Source organism: Mustela nivalis (genome assembly GCF_964662115.1).
Source record: "Mustela nivalis genome assembly, chromosome: 10".
Taxonomy (NCBI): Eukaryota; Metazoa; Chordata; class Mammalia; order Carnivora; family Mustelidae; genus Mustela; species Mustela nivalis.
Genome location: NC_139029.1, coordinates 80994636 through 81016031, shown reverse-complemented (window position 1 = coordinate 81016031; position 21396 = coordinate 80994636). Strand labels below are relative to the sequence as shown.

The 21396-nt window shown below is 36.0% G+C and overlaps 1 protein-coding gene and 1 long non-coding RNA gene across 7 annotated transcripts in view; both read left to right on the top strand.

Moving 5' to 3' along the window:
- The first annotated feature begins 1192 nt into the window (after positions 1 to 1192).
- The window catches only part of DPYD (dihydropyrimidine dehydrogenase), an 831034-nt gene continuing 810830 nt past the window's right edge, over positions 1193 to 21396 (top strand). For 3 of the 6 annotated variants that reach the window (XM_082686466.1, XM_082686464.1, XM_082686468.1), the window contains exon 1: positions 1193 to 1415. In XM_082686466.1, coding sequence (XP_082542592.1) covers positions 1377 to 1415 — 39 coding nt within the window. In that variant the 5' untranslated portion in view covers positions 1193 to 1376. The remainder of the gene's footprint in view (positions 1416 to 21396) is intronic. The other 3 variants (XM_082686465.1, XM_082686467.1, XM_082686469.1) reach the window with 2 other exon arrangements.
- LOC309842363 lies at positions 10519 to 16891 on the top strand. Its single transcript, XR_014299622.1, has 2 exons — positions 10519 to 10969; positions 16587 to 16891. It is a non-coding gene; the product is annotated as an uncharacterized lncRNA (long non-coding RNA).

Below are 21396 nucleotides of genomic sequence, written 5' to 3'. Positions count from 1 at the left end.
ATTTGATTTAAGAAAATGCATCCATTCTCTATCTAGTAAATTCCAGGTTATGCAAGGTAATCTAATGGTTCATTTAAATAAGTCTTCCCAAACCACTCAAGGTGGTGAGCACCCACACCCTAGTTATTCTGTCCCTTTCCTCTTATCTTCTAAGCAGGCAACACTGTTTCTTACTATTTTGCTTACTTGTTTACTCCAAGTATAATTTCCATGAGAGTGATGTATTTCCTGAAGACAGATTATATCCAGAGTATCTAAGGCGGTATTAGGTACACTGAAAATATTCAATAAATATTTGTTGAATGAAATGATGAACGAACTAATGAAAGAATACGATATGAAGGAAATACCTAAATCCAAGGTTCTTGCAATTAGCCAAGAGGATTAAGAAGTCTGATAAAAGCCTCACTAGAAGTAAGTAGGTAGTGCTTGGGAGAAGAGGGTACGATTTATCTATCTCACCAGGAGAACTGAAGGAAGTCTGAAAACATATACTCAAAGATGAGTATTTTTTTGGATTGAGACCGTCCCTAAACGAGAATCACTCCCCTCTCCACAGCAAGCTCTGCAACAAAACATAAAGTACTCTTCAAAAGAGCCTCACATTTTACAATTATATATCATTTGTAAATAGGCCTTAGAAAGGACTGTCCTGCAAAAATACAACCTTGATTCTGTACCACCTACATCGCTTACTACTTGCCACTTCTGGCTGTAGAAATTTTGCTCTCCTCCCTCCCTCAGCCCCACTGTAACCCTGCCCCCGCTCTCACGCCCGGGCTTTGGCTACTCTCATTAGACCCGCGCCCTTGCCTTCTCCCGCCTATTTGCTGGATGAATGGAGGAACGTTTGTTTACTACCTCATCCCTGATGAGTTCCAGAAGATACAGCGGCCCATAAGCCAATGTTTCTGCACCTCGCGGGGTTCGTGCGGAAGGAAAGAAAAGGAGCGATTTGTTACTGAGAGCACCAACTGCTTTTACCTTTCGTCCTGTGGGTCTCTCCCATCTGGCCCCCGCCTATCAAGCTCAGGCTTTAACAGTTTAGAGAGCATAGGTCAGTCCCGGGAGCACGCGCTCCCTCCTTCCCTTCCAGCCGCGGGTGGAAGAAAAACAAGCCTCCAGCTTGGGGGATGGGCCGGGCTCCTTTCCCCTTGGCTCCGCCGGGCAGAGCGGAGCGCCGAGAGGCGCGGGGCCGAGCCCGCAGCCCCGCCCCGGGGGTGGGGCCTCCCGACGCCCGCCCCGCCCCCTCGCCGCCGACCCTCCGCTTCCTATTTACTCTGTCGCTACGGCTGGCGGTCACTTCGCTCTCTGACTAGAGCCGGAGGACGCTAGGAGGGTCTGTCACTAGGAGATTTGAGGCTGTGAACACTGCCATGGCCCCTGTGCTTAGCAAGGACGCGGCGGACATCGAGGTACCCACTGCGCGCGGGGTCTCGTGGGGCGGGAGGGGGGCCCAGCGGGCGGGTGCGGGGGAGGGCGCCGGGGTCGCTCGGGAAAGAGGAGGAGACGCGGGAAACTTTGCCTTCGCGGGAGGTCTGGGGGGCGGGTGGACGGGCAGGGAGCCAGAGCCCTGCGTGGGCAGCGGGGGAGAGAAGTGGAGGGGTCCCACGACTGGAGGGGGTACCGTTTGGGTTGGGACCTGGGTTTACTTTGGAGGGGATTAAGGAAACCTGTCGTGTCCTGCCCGGAATGGCATGACTTAGAGGCACAAGAGTTCAGTGAGGCGGAGTCTGGAGGATAGGAGCTCCCATTTCCCTTCGAGTCTACCCCGACACTTACCTTTTCCCGCCTCCCACCCCCCCCCCCCCACCCCCGTTTGCGGTTCCTGGCACCTGTCTGCTGCCCCCACCTCAACAGATGAATCCTGAATAATGGCAAAGGTGGAGCGTAGAAATAAAGGAGATCTGTGTGTCAGCTATTCTAGCAGTCCCCGCTGCCCAGTGTTGCTTATGAAATTATTTAACACAGGAATGGAACAAAGTATTGAGAACATGAAAAATGCAGTGCTGTCAGAAGAACAGAAACGAGCTGTATTTTTCTCTCTTTTCAACGTTTTTTGATTCCCTCTTGCACTGTTTCTGTAAAATGTCATCTTTCTTCCTGGGAATAAGGTCCTACCTGGAGTGACATGACCGTTTCCTTTAAATTCTCCCTAAGATCTTTATGTATGAAATGAGAAGGATTTAATTATAATCCAGCTCAGCATTTGTGAGCTAAGATAAACTGCTTCTTATTTTTTTTTTGTTGTGTTATAAGCCTTTTTTTTTGTCTCTCCCCTTGCTGATAAAATGTGTGTATGTGTATATGTGTATATTTTCTCTGTTTTTCTAAATGACACAATTTTTCTCTAGTCAGTTCTTTTCAGTGGCTTAAGTAAAAGTTTAAAACCACCTGTTTGCAGAATAGCTGTTTTTGCCACATTTTCCCTCTGTCATTGATTGAAATAACTTTGTGTTCTCTTTGGGAGATAGTGAGTAGTAGTGTTTTCTCCCCACTCCATTCATTGGTTTGGGAAAAATCCATTTTAATAAAAAGAGTCAAATTACATTGTAGTGATCTGTTTGTTTAATTTATTTGTTTCTTTGGCGGATAGTTTACTATTTCGAAAATATTGATGGATAAGATATATTTGACCCAATATTTATTTAGGGTGTTTAAGGTAAAATATACTTGATTTATGTCATGGTCCTTTTTGGTCCTTACTTTGACTTAACCAAATCCTTTCCTTTCCTTTCTCTTTTCTTTTCTTTCTTTTTCTTTTTTTTTAAACTAGCTAAATAACAAACTTGACAGCATTCAGACAGTACTGATTTTAGAGAATAGAGTGTCAGAGGGCAGGTGGCTTTTGGTTTTTAGAATGGTGTGTAATTTGCTTAACTGATTCCTTTCTCTGTATTTCTCCTGCAGTTGTCTTTGAAATCAGTTCTTAACCAGATAACTGTAAGGAAAAGATGCCAGTAAAACATTAAATGAGTGGCTTAGTTTTGTATGTGTTTGAACCAAGACTGTTTGAAAAATCCAAACCCTCTCATTCACCTCAATCTTAATCTAATCTTAATCTAGAAGATTAATCTGTATGATATTACTTATAATCTAGAATGGTGGTATTTAAAGTTTTTTGGCTTTTATGTAGTTCATATATGCAACACATTTTAATCAGTAATATCTTTCATTATACATAGTACCTTCCTTTTCTCTCAAAGTAATACCCGTGATTCATGAGCTAGAGTACCATGAGAGAGCGTGAAATTAATCATTAAAATATAATGCAGTGAGGAAAAATACTTTAAGCCTAAAGGAACACAATCAAGCATAGAGGTCTCAGTTGATCCTATTGATTCACCAAAGTTCATTTTTGTTTGAAGAATCAGAATGAATTATGAAAGCTCAGTTTTCTATTAAATTTGAATGCATACATTGGATTTGCCTTCCTTGAATGAATTCATTAATACCATTGTCTAGAGAGTGATCTGTGACCATTGCTCTAGTCTCAAGTACATAGAGTAATCTTAAAAAAAAAAAAAACAGTATGAAACAAAGTACATATTCACTTGATAAATGTGAAAGGAACAGAAGGTGATATTGACAAGCTTCCATAATAGTGATTTAATTTTCCCCATAAGCTACCTACAAAATCTCAGGTTTCAGTGAAGCAGCCAAGAAATATCTTTGTTTCTGAGGAAAAAAGTTACTGAGATATACAAAGTTGCTTTGTGTGTTCACACCATAATTTCTAGCCTCAATTACATATTACATCAGGGCTTGAAGGATTGGGAACATGAAAAAAATCAGAACGTCACCAAATCCCAAAACTGGAATATTTCAGGCTGGAAGATAGGCGTAACAATGATGCATTAGTAAGTAAGTAATATATTAGACAATAAAACCTCACTCATGTACTCAAAAATTGTCATTGTAGTAATTGTAGAAGCTGTATGAGAAGCGAAGGTTTGGGGGTTGCTTGGGTGACTCAGTCCATTAAGCATCTGCCTTTGGCGCAGGTCATGATCCTGGGATCCTGGGATCTAGTCCTGCATCCAGGCTCCAGCAGGGCTCCCTGCTCAGCTGGGAGTCTGCTTCTCACACTCCCTCTGACCCTGCCCCTTGTCCTGCTCTCCTATGCACATGCCTGTTTTTTTCTCTCTCAAATGAATAGATAAAAAATCTTAAAAAAAAAAAAATTAAGGTTTTTGCTTTTGTACTTGCTTTTTTGTTTGTTTGTTGGTTTGTTTCTTCTGTTCATTTTTTTCCCCTGACATATTAATGTGATTCAAACGACAGGATCTGGAGCGAAGTGTCTGGGGTTGAGGTCTAATTTAACTCCTTTTAAGCTGTGTGATTCTAGGCAAGTTACTTAGCTTCTCTGAGTCACATTTGCACAATCTGTTAAATAAAATCACAATAGAAAAGACATTGAATGTCACAATTTGACATCTTGTTAGGAAAAAGGACAAATGTTAAACAAATAAGAATATGAAAAAATACCTTGGGAAAATCACTGACCATGAATAATTAGCATTCTAAAGTTCATTAATAGTAGCTATATACTTTAAAAGTCATTGTACTTTATGGAATTAGTTTTTGGATAAAGCTGAATTTTGTCTAGGTGATTTGAATAACAGTTCTCCTTGGAAGGTTTCAAAGAATATTGATACCCAATGTTGATCACTTTCCTTGACTTCATCATTAGCTTCATAGTATTTCATTTAGTTTGAATTGATAACCAGTATAATATCAATATCTCCCCATTTAAAATCAAGTAAGAATGATTCTGGAAGAATGGACTGTGTTCAACGTCTTGTTCCTCTCCACCGATGTGGATCATTGAGAATAGACTATGAAAGAATAGTTAAAGAAAAATGGATATAGCCACAGGAGGCTTTTAATTTTTTAAATAACAGTAATTTTGGTAAATATTTACAGCCAAACCAAATTGCTACCTACCACCCTAATGCTTTCCCAATCACAAGTCAAGGTCCATTCCTTGAATTATCAGTTAGCGAGTATTAAAGGGTATAAACTCATTTCACATTTACCCTCAATCAAAAGAGGATTTCAGTCTGTTGTCTACAGAATCACAGTGCATTTCAAGTCAAATAGAAATAGTTTCTGAATTACTTATACTCTGGCTTCCTTTTGAGAAGATAATAAGTTTTTGTTTATTAAGAAAATGAACTCATAAAATGGTGGATTTGTAAAATGGGAAAATAAAGGAAACAACTTGGAGAAAGTTCATTTTAAGGAGCATTTTGAGAAAAGGGAAGGTATGGGTTATGAATTAATTGGTAGAGATGGAGCAAGGTATTTCAGAGTACCCTTTGTCATAACTGCTTTTGTATCAGGGGGGTAGGGAGGGTGGTGGATCCAAAGGAGAGAATAAAGATTCAACTTTGCAGAAGTTACAGTTATTTATTTAAAATTTTTAATGTTTTTTATTCAGTGTATAAGTGACAGTTTTTTTTCTTGTCTCCTTTCTTTTATTGATTGGGCACCACTGATCTATGGAAATGCTATCTTGACTTGCTAAGGCTTTTAAATTTTTTTTAATTTAACTTTTAAGCCTGTTTTATGAGTTTGAGTTGTTAAAAATTGCTTGTCCTCTGTTCTGTGGACCATATTTAAAGTATTTCTCTTTCTAAGGATTTTATCTTGGCAGTAAAAATGTGTCTCATTATGTGATTAGGGAAGTTACTTCATTCCAAATGATAGCTCCTTGCAGTTTTAAGGTACATTTACCTATGTAAGCATGGCCATATGTATATTTTAGTACATTAAAAAAAAAAATCTACCACCTGCATACTGATTCAGTGACCAATTTTAGAAGTTTAATTAAAAACTGTGAGATTAATGACTAATGATGAATCTTTCACTAGGGAAATTTTTACATTGGATCTGCTTAATCTTAATCATAGCGGATACTCTTGTCCGATTGCTTAATTGTAAAAATGTGCTGGAATTCGGTAACCTTCTTTTTGACATTCTGGAAGAAAAATTCAGTTTTGGAAGGCTGAACATTTGCAGTAAGGAATTGATAAGAATGTGAAAGACATCTAGGGCCGAAATATTGAGATAATTGGATAATCTTTGAGCAGTGTCTTCCATTAACTATTTGAATACAGCATTTTACCAAACAGGGAACAACTCAAAAACTAAAAGATAGACTTTCCAGTAAGGTAAACTTATCTGGCCACTGTGGGAGAATTTTTAATAAGCATACACTTAAGTTATAAAATTAAAAACACTAAAATTAAAGATAACAAGACTGAAAAAGTTATAAAATAATCTGACAAAGAAAATCTGATACTTGTTATAATCCAGACTTCAGCGTGGTGATAGCGGATATTGAAAAATAGAATTGGTCATTTTTTGTGTTTTTTTTTTCTTTCTTAGATGTAGGTCTATAATGACAAATATGTGGTAGAAACCTTCAGTCCTTAAAACTATAAGAAAAATTCTATGTCATTTATACCTAGCCTTAATTCAAAAATAATTAGTAAGGCATTCTAAGATTACAAATTTATCTATAGTCAGAATTTTGATTTTCAAGTGTGACATGTTTACCTTCTGAGTTTCATTTGCTCTTAATCCTCTATATCAAAACAGAAGGTATTTTTTGGCCTCAAACATCAATAGTGTGGATGTTCACTGATATCCTGGAGCCAATTATACTATTGAGATAACTCTTAATAGGATTATATATTTCCTGTGGTTTATAATTATTACTTTTCCATTGCTTGACATTAAAATGTTATGCTGGTTGAGGTGAACTCAATGTACTTTTATTTTAGAATGTTCACCACAGATATCTACTTATTGATATTAGGAAGTCAGTAATTTTGTATACAGTTATTTCTTTTGTATTTCAGAAAATCAAGCTGTAGTTCATGGTTTAAAAAGAAAGCATCATATTAAAACAGCCCCGGGTTCTAATCCTGGCTTCTTGGTTTTTGTTTGTTTGTTTGTTTTTGTGATTGTGGTCAAGTTCTTTCCTGGACTATCATTTCTTCCTCTGTCAATTGGATTTAAGCTTAATTATGCCATGCAATAGCTATAATGATTAATTAGTGTCCCCTATACAACCAGTGCCTCAGACAGCATGTGTCACATAAAGTGTATGTTTTTTAAATGGCAATACTTCTTTTAAATATCACTACTGCATGTATCATGTGTATTGTGTAAGCATCATTTGGCTGGAATTTTATTCAACTCCAGAAATTAAGTAGTGGTATCAAAGTCTGTTAAAATATGTAAGGGAGGGGGCTAATGAAGATAAAAAGAATTATGATGAGAGCTCATTACAGATTCAGGAATGCTGCAGATATGTTTTATAAGAAGGTTCCTCAATTTTATTTGTCAATATTACCAATGAGGAGGGGGAGTTTCTGAAATTCAGATTAATTAGAAAGACCCACTTCATTTTCTATTTCTATTTAAAAAATATCTTTAATGTCCTCTGTATTGCTAACCTTCTAATGTAAATGGAGGAAGATTCAAAGGAAGTATGTGGCATAGGTTTTGTTTATACTTGGGATTATCTACATCTAATACACTAGGGAATAAGATTCAAATCCAGGGCTGACCCCCCTGATCCTTACTGTTTTACTGCAGTATACATATGGATTCGTTTTTTAGTGTTTTTCTGGGTTGTTTTTGAGACCATGTCAGGACCAGTCCATTGATGAAAGTATTTCTTGGTATTCTCAACTATATTTAGAAGGGTTTAGTATTACCCTTTGTTGAAAAAGTATTTCTGCACAATTATTTAAAACAAAACAAAACAAAATAAAACAACTCAGATATCTCTTCGTACAAACTGGATTAAGCTTATAATTTATCTAATTATACTTGCTTGAAAGACATTCCCCCTCCCCAACTTCTAAGCATCCTTGCACATACTGTACGTTCATGAAAACTTTTTCACCGCCTAGGAAGTAAACAGTTGGAGATCAACCTATTGTGCACCATGAAATGTAAAGTGTGCTTTTTCTGAAAGATGACTCAAGTATTAAACTTTTTTATACTAGGTTATGGTAATTTTATTTCTTTGAGAATTTCAGCTTGGTTGTATAATAGCGTTCTTACTATCCTCTACGTCTATCATAATAATTAAAGAGACAATCTGTGTTCCTACCTCCCAGGTGCTTGGAAATTGATATTATGAGTGCTTATGAATGTCCCCTTGAGGCATTGCTGACTGGGCCACTTTGAAGAAAAATCTCTTCATCAATAATGAAGCCCTGAGGGCCACTTCTCAGGGGACCCACACAAAATTACATGTCAACTCCAGGCCTGATTTATACAGATGGTGCTCATGGATGGAGCCCTGACTGCACTTCCCCTCCTCCCATATCTTATTACCCACCACTCTGCTGATCCTCCCCACTCCCCCCACCCCTTACACTTCTCTCTCCAAACTTCATTCCCTAATTTTCAACTTGTTTTGCCCACCCACAACTGACTTGCCTAAGTAGATCTTTTATTTAATCTTTGTGAAATCCTTTGAATGATACTGAAAATCGACTATAGCAGCTTGTTAAAAATTTAAAATGTTAGTATGTCTAATGTAAATGCCATTTGAAAATCTTCAGCAAAGCAATAGAACAGAATCTGTATTCACTGTATGTTAATTAATGCAAGTATTCTAGGATAGGATAGGGGACAGGCCTGGAAATATGTTTGCTCTACGTGTTGGATCCCTTGCTCTCTGACGTGGAAATCTTCAACCATTGTGAAGTTTGCTGACTTCTCAATGAGTTTGCAATTGATCAGTCTTTTAAGGATGGTTTGTAATAAAATATGGCAATGGTGAAATTGTTTGAAATGTGACCTGCTGAGTGATCCTATTAAGGGAATGCAGACATGGTGTTGTCATAGCTACTCTATTTTACATTTTAGGTGGGATTAAGTATACCATCTGTCCTATTATATGGAATTGGTATACTTACCTGATTTTTAAACTTTCTTCCTGCTTGCCTTCTTTTTCTTTTTCAATCAACCGAATGATTTTTTTTTTTTTTTTTTTTTTTTTTTAGATCTCTTCTGGGCACACAGAAAAAGTCCAATCCTTTTATATACAAGGGAGTTCTGTGAGGTGCCCTGGAATTCATAAATTCATATTTTGTATCTCTTGGATGATTTTGTCTTTAACTAGAAATTATTATCAGAGATTCTAAAAAGGAGTTGGGAATCTTTTAGTGCTTCTCCAGTGTGTTTGTAGATTGATAACTGTCAGTGAAAGCCAGAATATTAAATCCTTGGGATTCGAGCCCATAGGGGATTCAGGTTACCTTTCTCTGACTCCTTGTATCACAGTGACCTCAAGCTTTGGGGACTTTCAGATATTCCTACATGACAAATATTGGGGAGTACTGGAGTAGAATGCTTAAAATTCTCATGCTTCAAAGAAAGCTATTCAGTTCTTCTCACAGATCCCTAGGGTTAAATAAACCATGGCAGCTTTCATAACAAGATGCTTTTGGGGGGGAAGGTTAACTTTTATACATTTTTTTTCATTCTTCTGATTTAATTTTTAAAGTTGTTTTTCATGATCATTACAGGAAAAAAAATGCCAAAAGTGAAAAGTAGACCCCAAATGTACATAGTCACACCACCCAAAACAGCCTTGCTAAATAATTTAGTGTTTTTCTTTCCTATGCATAAGGAATAGTTTTTTCCTATTTTCCCTAAACTAAAGAACTATTTTTCCTAAACAGTTTTTATCAGATTGAGTTTTATATTTGCTTCCTTCTCCAATCAGAACTATTTCCCCTGATTCATACTACTTTTAAAATAGTTTTAAATAGCACTGTGAGATTCCATGGCGTGAAGATAGCAACACTTATTCAGAACTCTCCTTTATGATCAGAAATTTACTTTGTTTAGTTGTTGATAATAATGCTTCAGTATTTCTTTTCTTAAGACATTTTGCTTAAAATATATTGGAAAGGGTTGGCTTCATTGATATATAGTGCATAGTGCATTTCAGTTTGCCTTTTCCATCTACCTACATGATGCAAATGAATTAAGTGTTTTTAAAAAAAGTGCTTTTAAAAGGACAAAAGGGTCTATTATTGGGTGCAAAGACAGGACAAAATGCATTTGGAACCAATTACTCATTTGCTGCATCCCCCCATCACTTTCAAGGTTACAGAACACACAGGCTTCTAAATACACTTTCCTTTGATGTGGGTGTGACTTCATTTGGACTCAGTGCTTATTTGATGCTTCATTCTAGATTATGGCTTGACTGCCTGACTTTTCCGTAGTTTTTTCTTCCGAGGATAACAGGAAGAGTAAAGCTGGGTTTCAGGTTGTTATTTTAAGTGGATAAATCTCAGGTTTTTATCTTCAGTGAATAAATATAACAACAACTGCAAATGTTCCAGTGTGTGAACAAAATAGAAGCTTTATATTGTACCTGCCACCTCCCTCTCCTTAAGCCACTCTAGCAGACCAGCTTTTCGAAGGATTCTTTTACCCTAGGCCTTTGTATTAGACATATAATGTGAGGTGTGTGTGTGTGTCCATGCACGATTTCTTTTTCTTTTTCTTTTCTTTATGTACTCAAGAAGAGAAAGAAAGTGTTGACTGGCTTAATTTGGATTTGTTTGGTTAATTTGAACATGTTTTCCACATTTTAAAATAATTTGGGTCTTCTTTTTAAAAAATTTACTTTAATAGGATTTTAGTGTAAGAACAAAATTAAAGAAAAATAAAAATAAGTACAAATAAGAAAAATATAACCATCTCTGAACAAAGTGACTTTAGAGGGAACACACTTCAACTAATAAAAGCCATGTATGAAAAACCCTCAGTTAGCATCACAGTCAGTGGTGAAGAACTGAAAGCTTTCCTTTAAAATGAGGAACACGTCAAAGATGACTCCCTCTTACCACTTTTATTTAACATAGTACTGGAAGTCCTACCTGCAGCAACCAGATGGAAAAAAAGAAAAGGTACCAAATTGGTAAGTAAGAAGTAAAACTGTTATTATATGCAGATGACATGATACTAAATATAGAAAGCCCAGAAAACTCTTAGAATAAATTCATCTAGTAAAGGTGCAGGATACATAATTAATACACTGAAATCTGTTATGTTTCAATATACTAATAATGAAGTAGCAGAAGGAGAAATTAAGAAAACAATCCCATAAAAAAGAATAAAATGCCTAGAATTAAATTTAACGAAGGAGATGAATGATCTACATTCTGAAAGCTGTAAGACACTGATGAAAGAAATTGAAGATGGCACAAATAAGTAGACCATGCTCATGGTTTGGAAGAATTAATATTGTTAAGATGTTTATATTACCCAAAGCAATCTACAGATTCAGTATAATCTCTATCAAGATACCAGTAATATTTTTCACAGAACTTGAACAAATAATCATAAAATTTGTATGGAACCACAAAATGTCCTGAAGCAATTTTGAGAGAAAGGAAAAATAAAGCTGGAGGTATCACAATTCTAGGTTTCAAGCTCTACTACATAGCTATAATAATCAAAACAGTTTGACATAAAAATAGACACATAGATCAAACAAAGAGAATAGAGAGCCCAGAAATAAACCCCATTTATATGTTCAATTAATCTATGACAAAAAGAGGCAAGAATACAAAATGGGGATAAGATAGTCTCTCCAATAAATGGTGATGATAAAACTGGACTCAATATGTAGAAGAATGAAACTGAACCACTTTCCATCACCATACAGAAAAATAAACTCAAAATGGATTATAGATCTAAATACAGGAACTGAAACCCTAAAATTCTTTTTTTTTTTGTAAAGATTTTATGTATTTGAGAGAACATGAGAGAGAGTGAAAGAGAGAGAGCGAGTGAGCTCGAGTCTGGATAAGGGCAGAGAGAGAGAGGCAGAAGCAACCTCTCTGCTGAACAGGGAGCTTGACACAGGATCTTGATCCCAGGACCTTGGGATCATGACCTGGAAGGCAGATGCCTAACCGACTAAGCCACCCAGGCAATCCTTAAAACCATAAAATTCTTAAAAGAAAACATAGGCAGTAATCACTTGGGCATTGGCCTTAGCAATATTTTTGTGGATCTGTCTCTTCAATAAAGGGAAATAAAAGTAAAAATAAGCAATTGGGGACTACATTAAACTAAAAAAAAAAAAAAAAAAAAGCTTTTGCACAGCAAAGGAAACCATTAACAAGATGAGAAAACAAGCTATTGATAGAAGAAGATATTTGCAAATGATATATTCAATAGGAGGTTAATATCCAGAATATATAAAGAACTCATATAACTGGGGTGCCTGGGTGGCTCAGTGGTTAAGCCGCTGCCTTCGGCTCAGGTCATGATCTCAGGGTCCTGGGATCGAGTCCCGCATCGGGCTCTCTGCTCAGCAGGGAGCCTGCTTCCTCCTCTCTCTCTCTCTCTGCCTGCCTCTCTGCCTACTTGTGATTTCTCTCTGTTAAATAAATAAATAAAAAATCTTTAAAAAAAAAAAAAAGAACTCATATAACTGAAGACCAAAAATACAAATAATCAATTTAAAAATGGGCAGGTGCATCTGGATAGCTTAGTGAGTTGAGCATCCAACTCTTGATTTTAGCTCAGGTCATGATCTTGGGGTCCTGGGATTGAGCCTCAGGTCAGAGTCTGTGCTTAGGAGGGAGTCTGTATGAAGATGCCCTCTGCTCCTCCCTCTGCTTACCCATGTACGCATGTGTGTGTGTCTTTCTCTCTCTAAGGTAGATAAATCTTCAATAAAAATAAAAATGGGCAGAGGACCTAAATATTCATTTCCCTAGAGAAGACATACAGATGGCCAACAGTTAGATGAAAAGATACTCAGTATTACTAATCATCAGGAAAATGCAAGTCAAAACTACATTGAGCTATCAGAAAAACTTGAATAACTCACGTCAGTTAGAGTATCTAGTGTCAAAAAGACAAAAAATAAGTGTTGGTGAGAATGTGGAGAAAAGGGATGTGTGCCGTTGGTGGTAAATTGGTGCAGCCTCAAAAAATTAAAAATAGAAATCTTGTGTGGTTCAGTAAGTCCACTTTGAGAATTTATCCAAAGAAAATGAAAACACTAACATGAAAGTATATATGCATCCCTATGTTCACTGCAGCATTAATTATAATAGCCAAAACATAGAAGCAATCTAAGTGTCTATCAACAGTTGAATGGATCAAGAAGTGGTATATATACATACAATAGAATACTACTTAGCTGTACAAAATAATTAAATCTTGCCATTTGCAACAACATGGATAGACTTAGTGGGCATTATGCTAAGTGAATAAGTCAGACTGAAAAAGACAAATACCATTTGACTTCACTTATATGTGGATTCAAGAAGACAAGACAAATGAACAAAAACCAGAAATAGACCCATAAATAGAGCAAACTAGTGGCTGCAGGGGCCCTGAGAATAGGGGATAGGCACAATAGGTGAAGGAGATTAAGAGGTACAAACTTCCAATTATAAAATCAATTAGTCATAAGGAGGAAAAAAGTACAGACTAGGGAATATAGTCACTAATATTGTAATAAACTTGTATGATGACAAATGGTAAATACACTTATGGTGAGCATTTCATAATGTACATAACTGTTGAATCACTATGCTGTACATCTAAAACTCATGGTACTGTAAGTCAGTTAAACTTCAATAATAAATGAAGTACACATATGTACAAAAGAAAAGTAGAAATAAAACAGATTTTAAGAAAATTAGATGCTAATTAATTATAAAATCACAACAAAATCAATACTCCTTTGGAAACATATAAACCACTAAAATTAACTTCAGGTAAATTCAAAATTAGCAATGGACTAGTAGGCTTGTTCTATTACAGTATTTATTATAATATAATATGTAATGGAGCATTACTATTTATTGTATTTAAAATGGACTTGTAGCACAGATTGGTTAAGAATGTAGACTCTGGAATTAAAGTGTTAATGTTCATTGTATCCTAGTTGTGCCACATTTTCGTTTTTGACATTGGCAAGTAACTTAACTTTCCGTGTTTTAATTTCCTCATCTGTCCAGTGGAGACAGTGATAGTACCTCTATCATGGGATAGTTGTATGGTTGAAGGAAATACTACATATTCATCATTTTTAATAGTGTCAACATATAGCAAATACACAGTTAACAAATACTGATGCTGGGTGAACTGGGGAGACCTTGATCCAGTCTATCCCAAAGATGTCCCTGAATGCTCTCTATCTCCTCATGAGAATTCAAGGACAGACACAACACTGAATGAGAGACACATGTGGGGAAAGCATTAAGCGAGAAGTATGCTATCAAGATGTGAGAACATGCCGTAGAGTGAGAGAGAGCTGTGGGCCCAGAGGTTTGGGTTTCATTTTTAATTGATGGTTGTTAACAAGGGTGTGGAATATTCATTTTTTGGGGTGGGGATTTCCTGGAAGCAGGGTTTAGCCTTTCCTTCCTTATTTTGCTTGGCTTTCTGTCCTGCTTTGTCAGCCATCTTGGGCCTGTCTACTTTGATCCAGTTTCTTGTGACTTTGTTTTGGAGTGCTGCCAGGTCATAGGCCTCTGACTTTCCCAATAGCTGGCCATGACTTTTTGTGGGCCTCCAGGCATCATGTTAGAGTCTAACTAACTGCCTCTAATACTGATAATGGCTACCGATTGTCTTTTTGACTCCAGTGACCTATGTCTTTGATAATGAGGTTTTAATCTTTTAAATACAAAAATTTATTTTTTTCTTTTATGTATTAAGAAATATTATTAATTTCTTACTATGTGCTGGAAACTAGTCCAGAGTTTTGGAAGCATACCTGCAATCAAGATAGAAAAGATTTCTGTTCTCAGTAAAATTGCAATGCAGTATGAAAATAAAGGACAGTAAAAATTTCAAAGTGTATCATAATTACAGATAGTATCATGAAATTTTGTAAAAGTAAATCACAATAATATGATGCAGAATGACTGGTGGGGCCTCCTTTATTTGGGATAGTCAGAGAAAGCCTCCTTGTGGAGGTGACACTTCAACTTAAACCTTAAACTTAGGAGAAGGAGTCTGCCGTGGCTTTTGAGGAACAAAAAAAGAAAATTAAAGAGGCTGGACTAGACTTAATCTGAGGGTCAAAAAGAAATAACAGGTGTATGAGATACAGGTGTTGTATTTAATGACATTAAGTTTTAAATCCCTAATAGATACCAAAGTAAAGAAATTAAATAGGCCACTGGAAATGAGTATCTGAAGGTTAGTAAAGAAATCCTATTTAGAGATGGAGAGTGGGGGATTATTGATACAAAAATGGTGCTTAAAATCCTGGGACTGAGTAAAATCACTTAGAGACAGTGTAGCTAGACAAAAAGTTGGTGATTTAGGCATTTAGAAGAAGAAAAAGTAGCTAGGAGTCTGTGGTATTACAGAATACAAAGGAGGAGGAAGATGGTGGTATTGTCAATTCTTTATTGCTGTTGAGAGGGAAGAGGAGGGCGTGAAAGTTCTCTTGTAATTTGGTGGTATGGAGAAATTGTGAATTTAATAATAGCTATTGGAAAAAGAAGTCCAGTTGGAACAGATTGAGAAGGGAACAGGAGATAAAAAAGTGAAATAGTGATACTAGAAAACTAGTTCAGCTCCACAGTGGAACACAGAAAGTGGGTCTTAGCTGGAGTGGGAGAATAGAGCATGCACATATGCTAATGAAAGAGATCCAATAGAAGGAGACACCATTGTTAAAAGACACAGAAGTGGTAATTATTTGTATAAAGGGATTCTTTTGGTATTTGTATAAAGGGATTCTTTTGGTGAGATGGAATAGGATTGATAAATTTAAGCATTAAATTTGTCAGAGAGGTGCCAAAGTGGGTGTTCCCATCTGATGGTTTTTAGTTTCTCAATAAGAGTGTGAGGCAAAATCATTAACTAAGGGTAAGAGGAAAACAACATGTAAATTTGAAAAATAGATGAAAGTATGAATAAACTTTCTGGAAAGTGGAAGTATGAAAATAATAAGGAACTATAGTAAGATTATTAGGCATTGTGTATTTACCATTTGAAATTTGTTAAGAATTTAGCATGAATTTGATTGTGGGTTCTTCCAGCCATTTTTAATTGCTTGGGTTCAGACAAAGAGTAATTAATTTAGTTAAGATTTGCCCGGATAATTATGTCGGTGTGAGAGAGGGGCAGAAAATTAAGGGTGTCAGGAAGAATTCATAGTGGTGAATCATGGAATCTAATGTGATGGAATTCAGGAGAGTAGGGAAAAATGAATCGCGAGAATACAGAGGTGATGTGCTCAATGGGATGGTGGTCTTAATAAGAATTGTTGGAAGGTATAAGAGTATGAAAGAGGAAGAAGTAGAGATTAGAATGGTGTGTTTGAAATAAAGCTTTTGGAGATGGTGTGATAATTAGTGATAAAAAGGTCAAGAACATAACCAAGGGGGATTGTGCCTTTGGTGATATGCAAGGAAAAGTCAATTGGTGGTGAGATCTTAGAGTAAGGGGCAGATGCTGGATGATTCAAGTGACTATTGAAACTAAGACTGCTGTAAGAGTGGTGGGGTGTGAAAGAGAACTTGATTTAAATTCTCACTGCATTTGGACAGGGTGGTGGGGTGACCAAGGAGTTGGTAGATGACAGAAGAACAGATATAAGGAGTAGAACACAGAGGAAAGATGATGTGAAGATACCTGAGGAAAGACAGCCATGTGGTGAGAGGCAGAGCTTGGAGTAATGTATCTGCAAGCCAAGGAATGACAGGGTTTGCCAGAAGACAATGGAACCTTGAAGTGACAATGAAGGGGTCTACCCTGTAGGTTTCAGGGGGCATATGGCTAAGTTGACACCTTGATTTCATACTTGTCTCTTCCAAAACTGGAAGATAATAAATTCTTGTTGTTTTAAAGGGCACTTAATTTGTGTTTTTTTGGTTTTTGTTTTTTTGTTTGTTTGTTTTTATGGTAGCCCTAACATGCAGATAAATACAAATTTTGTTTTAAAGTTTTATTTCTTTTAGAGAGAAAGAGACCATGAAGGGGAAGAGTGGGACAGAGAGAGGGGTGGAGAGAACCAGACTCCTGGCTGAGCAGGGGGGCCCATGAGGCTTAATACCAGGACCTCAAAGTCATGACCTGAACTGAAACCAAGAGTCAGATGCTTAACCAACTCAGCCACAGGCACCCCTGCAAATAAATACAGTTTTCATATGAATTGCCAAGAAGCTGGGATATTTATGGAAGAAAGAAAGGGATGGAGGGAAGATACTTTAGATGTAAGGGTAGTGAGGCTGGTGATATCTAACATTTGTAAGGGAAAAGATCTTTATTGCATTCAAATTCATAATTTAAGAAAGTAATTAAGGTTAAATGTCGTATTATAAAGAGTTCTAAATATGCTGTTAGAGTCCTAATTGTGCCACTTTTTACCTTTGTGGACTAAAGCTAATTTCCCTATCTATGAAATGGAGATCTTGACTTTTGCTAACTACCTTGTAGTGTTTTGTTTATAACAAATGAATTAAGAATAAATGCAAGTGCAGGCTGCTATTAATCATAATGTTGTTTGACTTATAGACATGCACAATTCATGTATGAGAGGAAAAGATGTTTATTTATCAAATATGGCAATGAACCACATACATAACTTTTAAAATCCCATTAAATAAATAAATATTTTTTCACCAAATCTTAAGTTACCAACAAAGTATACCTTCATTCAATTTTGTAAGTAATTATTAAGTACCTGCTATATCTTCTGCCCTACATTAAGTACTTGTGGGGACTGGCTAGAACGATAAATGTGTCTCTCCTAAATGAGCTTATGATACCAGAATGGAAGATGAGGCAAATTCACAAATAACTATAAATCAAGATAGAAAGTAAAAAGTGCTTTGGGGTGATGGTCCAGAGTTATGGTGTTAGAATTAAAGTCTGCATGTTATAAATTCACATTCATACAACTTAATCATTTATTTTTACATTCTCTGATGTTGTTTAATAAATGATAATAAAGAAATTTGTGTAACTTTTGTTGCAATCTCCTCCCACCTTCACTCTGATCTCCGGTAATTCAAGGACCAAAAAAAAGAGTTAGGTGTCTATTTTTAGAGACAGGGCGTAAAGGGCTGCCCTGGCTGATACAGGTCAAGTGTAAGACAGGTGTAAATATAGGAGCTGGCAGAGTTAGATTAAAAAGGGGTGAATGTGGGTCTGTGCACTTACATTTTTTTTCCCCTGTTGCTTTACTTATGAACATGTTTCCAGTCTTACAAAGATGCATTATTTTCAGAAATATTGAAACCAAGAGCATAGAAAGGTTAAATGGTTTGATTAAAGTCAGTAGTGAATTGGAAACTAAAACCCATGAATATAAGCTCAATTTTACATTGCTGTTTATTCACACATTAAAATACATGACAAGAAAATGAGGAATCAAAGAAGTATAGGAATGGGAAGTCCTTCAAATGTTATTTCATTTCTGCACTACCCCTAGTAGGTATTCAGAAAATTTCTCAATAAGTTATTTTATAATGGGTTCTTCAAGGAGTCCTTCACTTGTATAAATGAAGCAAGGTGTGAATGACTTCTAATCCACAAACCAGATGGTTGTAGGGGAGGGAGCTGATGAAATATCATCAATCACTTCTCAATATGATGTTGACTGACCAGTTTTGCTTTTTTCCAGGTTACTTTGACCTCTGACAGGACAGATTATTTGTTGGGGAAATTAGGAAAAAGGAATAGGCACAGTGGACTAGAAGGCTGGAGTTGGTTTGGAGAAAAAGAAAATATATATATATATATATTTTTCTTCTATAGTTCCTCTATATTTGGGTATGTGTGATAAAACTTTGGTTCACTGGAATCCTAGACTGAAAGACTTTTTTTTTTTTTTTTTTGGAATTCTACTTTATAACAATAATAATGTCACTGTAAAGACAACCAGTTTATATTTGAGGATTACAAAATGTAATTAAAAGTTGTATCTATGGCTAATTTATATTAGCTTAACCTTTGCCTCTTTTGGATCTTTAGTACTGTGCAATTTTGAATTAATTATGGTACACGGTGAGTATTTAGAGGTACACATTGTGTAATCATAATTTGCAGTACTATGTTCAACATAAAGCAGTTTAGTTCTCTATCTGAAAATTAAATAAGAGAATCTATATAATTATTTAATTTGATAGTTTAAAAATAGTATACCTGCATAATAACTGTGGCTTAAAAATATAGTGTTTGATGTTTGATAACTCGTTTTTTTGAGTCCATTTTTCTGGGGAAATTTAACTACATTAACTGGTCATGAGAGTTCTTATGCTATTACTCAAGCTCACCAGTGCCTTTTAATATCCATGGAAACTACTTTAGATTGATATGGAGTTTTGAGTTCCTTCCATTATTAAGGTGTTATTGCTGCAACATTATGATTTACTTACTGCCCAGTGAATCTTGTGGATAATCTCTGAATTATCCCATTGTTTTAGTAATGACATCTTTAAGTGTTATTTAATTTTTATCAGGATAATGAATACACACACACAAAACTTAAAAAAATAAGAAGAACTTTTAAAGAAAAGCAAGGCACCTTTTACTATTCTTACCAGTGACATACTGGTAAGCAACAATTAGGGGTGGGGGAAAAGGGAGTGAAGAGGAAGCCTTGATTTGTAGTATTTGTTGATTATTATGGGGTATATACCTCTTCTGTGGCAGATTCTATTTATTTATTTATTTATTTATTTAAAAGGTTTTATTTATTTATTTGACAGAGGGAGAGATCATAAGTAGGCAGAGAGGCAGGCAGAGAAAGAGGGAGAAGCAGGCTCCTGCTTAGCAGAGATGTAGGGCTCGATCCCAGGACTCTGATGTAGGGCTCGATCCCAGGACTCTGATGTAGGGCTCGATCCCAGGACCCTGAGATTATGACCTGAGCAGAAGGCAGAGGCCTAACCCACTGAACCACCCAGGTGCTCCCTGTGGCAGATTTTAAGCCCTAAAAATGGAGGAGTTTGGAAGAGGTTAACTATCAGTTTTCTAAAGCCCATTGGAGCTGGGTCTAGCACACCATTGACTTTTCTGTACCCCTTCCCATCTTCTCCCAGCTCTCTTTTTAGAGGCAACACTTTTAGCTGTTTCTGTTTTGAATTCCCCTGCAAGTATGATTCCAATTTGTATTTATCAGATTTTTGGATATTTTCCTTTTTGTGTTTGGCCATTTGCCTAGCAGTTTTGGAAAAAGTACATTTTTTTAAAAGGCCACTTGAAGTTTAAGATTTAAAACACTAGATATTTGGATATCTGCGTTTCTCTACTATAATTTAAATGACCAAATAACAAATGTGCTTAAAAATGAAAAACAATGAATTATAAAATAATACCAAGAAAAGTTTTCCGAGGAATAATTTTAGAAAATGTTATTGATCTTAAACATATTGCTACGTTAATAAAAGAATTAATAAACACAAGATATTTCCATAGCCTTGCCTATGTTATTGTTTTGCTACATTAATATATTTTGCCTGTTTCAAGATTCTGGTTGTAACAGAAGAATGGTGTAAGAAACACCATTTAGATTCCTTTTCAAGGTTATCAGATGCTTCCTGTATTCCATAAAGCGTATTTTTAGGATGGTTAAATTTCACTTTAATTAAAACTCTTTTTTTACTCTTTCCAATAAAAATGTTATGTTCATTGTAACAAATTTTAAGGTAAAATAAATCTAAAATACTACTTTTTTTTGATGTTGTTAAACAAACTGTAGCTAGTTCTTTGAGTTATTTCACTTCATAGTAAATACTGCAGGAGATCTGTTAATCATGTAGCCTTTGCTTCCTTACATGTTAGTAAGTGTAAATGGCACATATGTTGCTCAAAATCAATCCTGTTAAGTAATTATGTGGCAAACTTGTTAATTTCCATCACAGAAAGTCTTCCATTAAGTCAAATTATCTTCTATGCCAACACAATAACCTTAATTACCACCTAATATCTATCATCCTTGAGAAAAATGTTTGTACCCCTGAAGAAGTTTAAGTGCCCACAAGGCTTATACAAAGTATGGACCTATATAGTGATGGGAAGTGCTTTTTATCAAACACCTGGAAGTTATTACAGTTATTTAGATAGAAATAGGGAATAATAGCTAATTATTTCCTAGTGGTGTGCCCTATTTAAGGAAAAGTCTTGAAAGGTAAATTGTTCTATTTATTATGCTCCTTTTACAAAATATTCTGTGAATAAAATAATAAATCTCTCTAGGAGCTGAATGCTACTAATTTGATGAAATTATTACTCATTGCACAGCAATGTAACTCTGCTTAAAATTTATTTTCTTTCTTTTTTTAAAAGATTTTATTTATTCATTTGACAGAGAGAGATAACAAGTAGACAGAGAGAGGGGGGAAGCAGACTCCT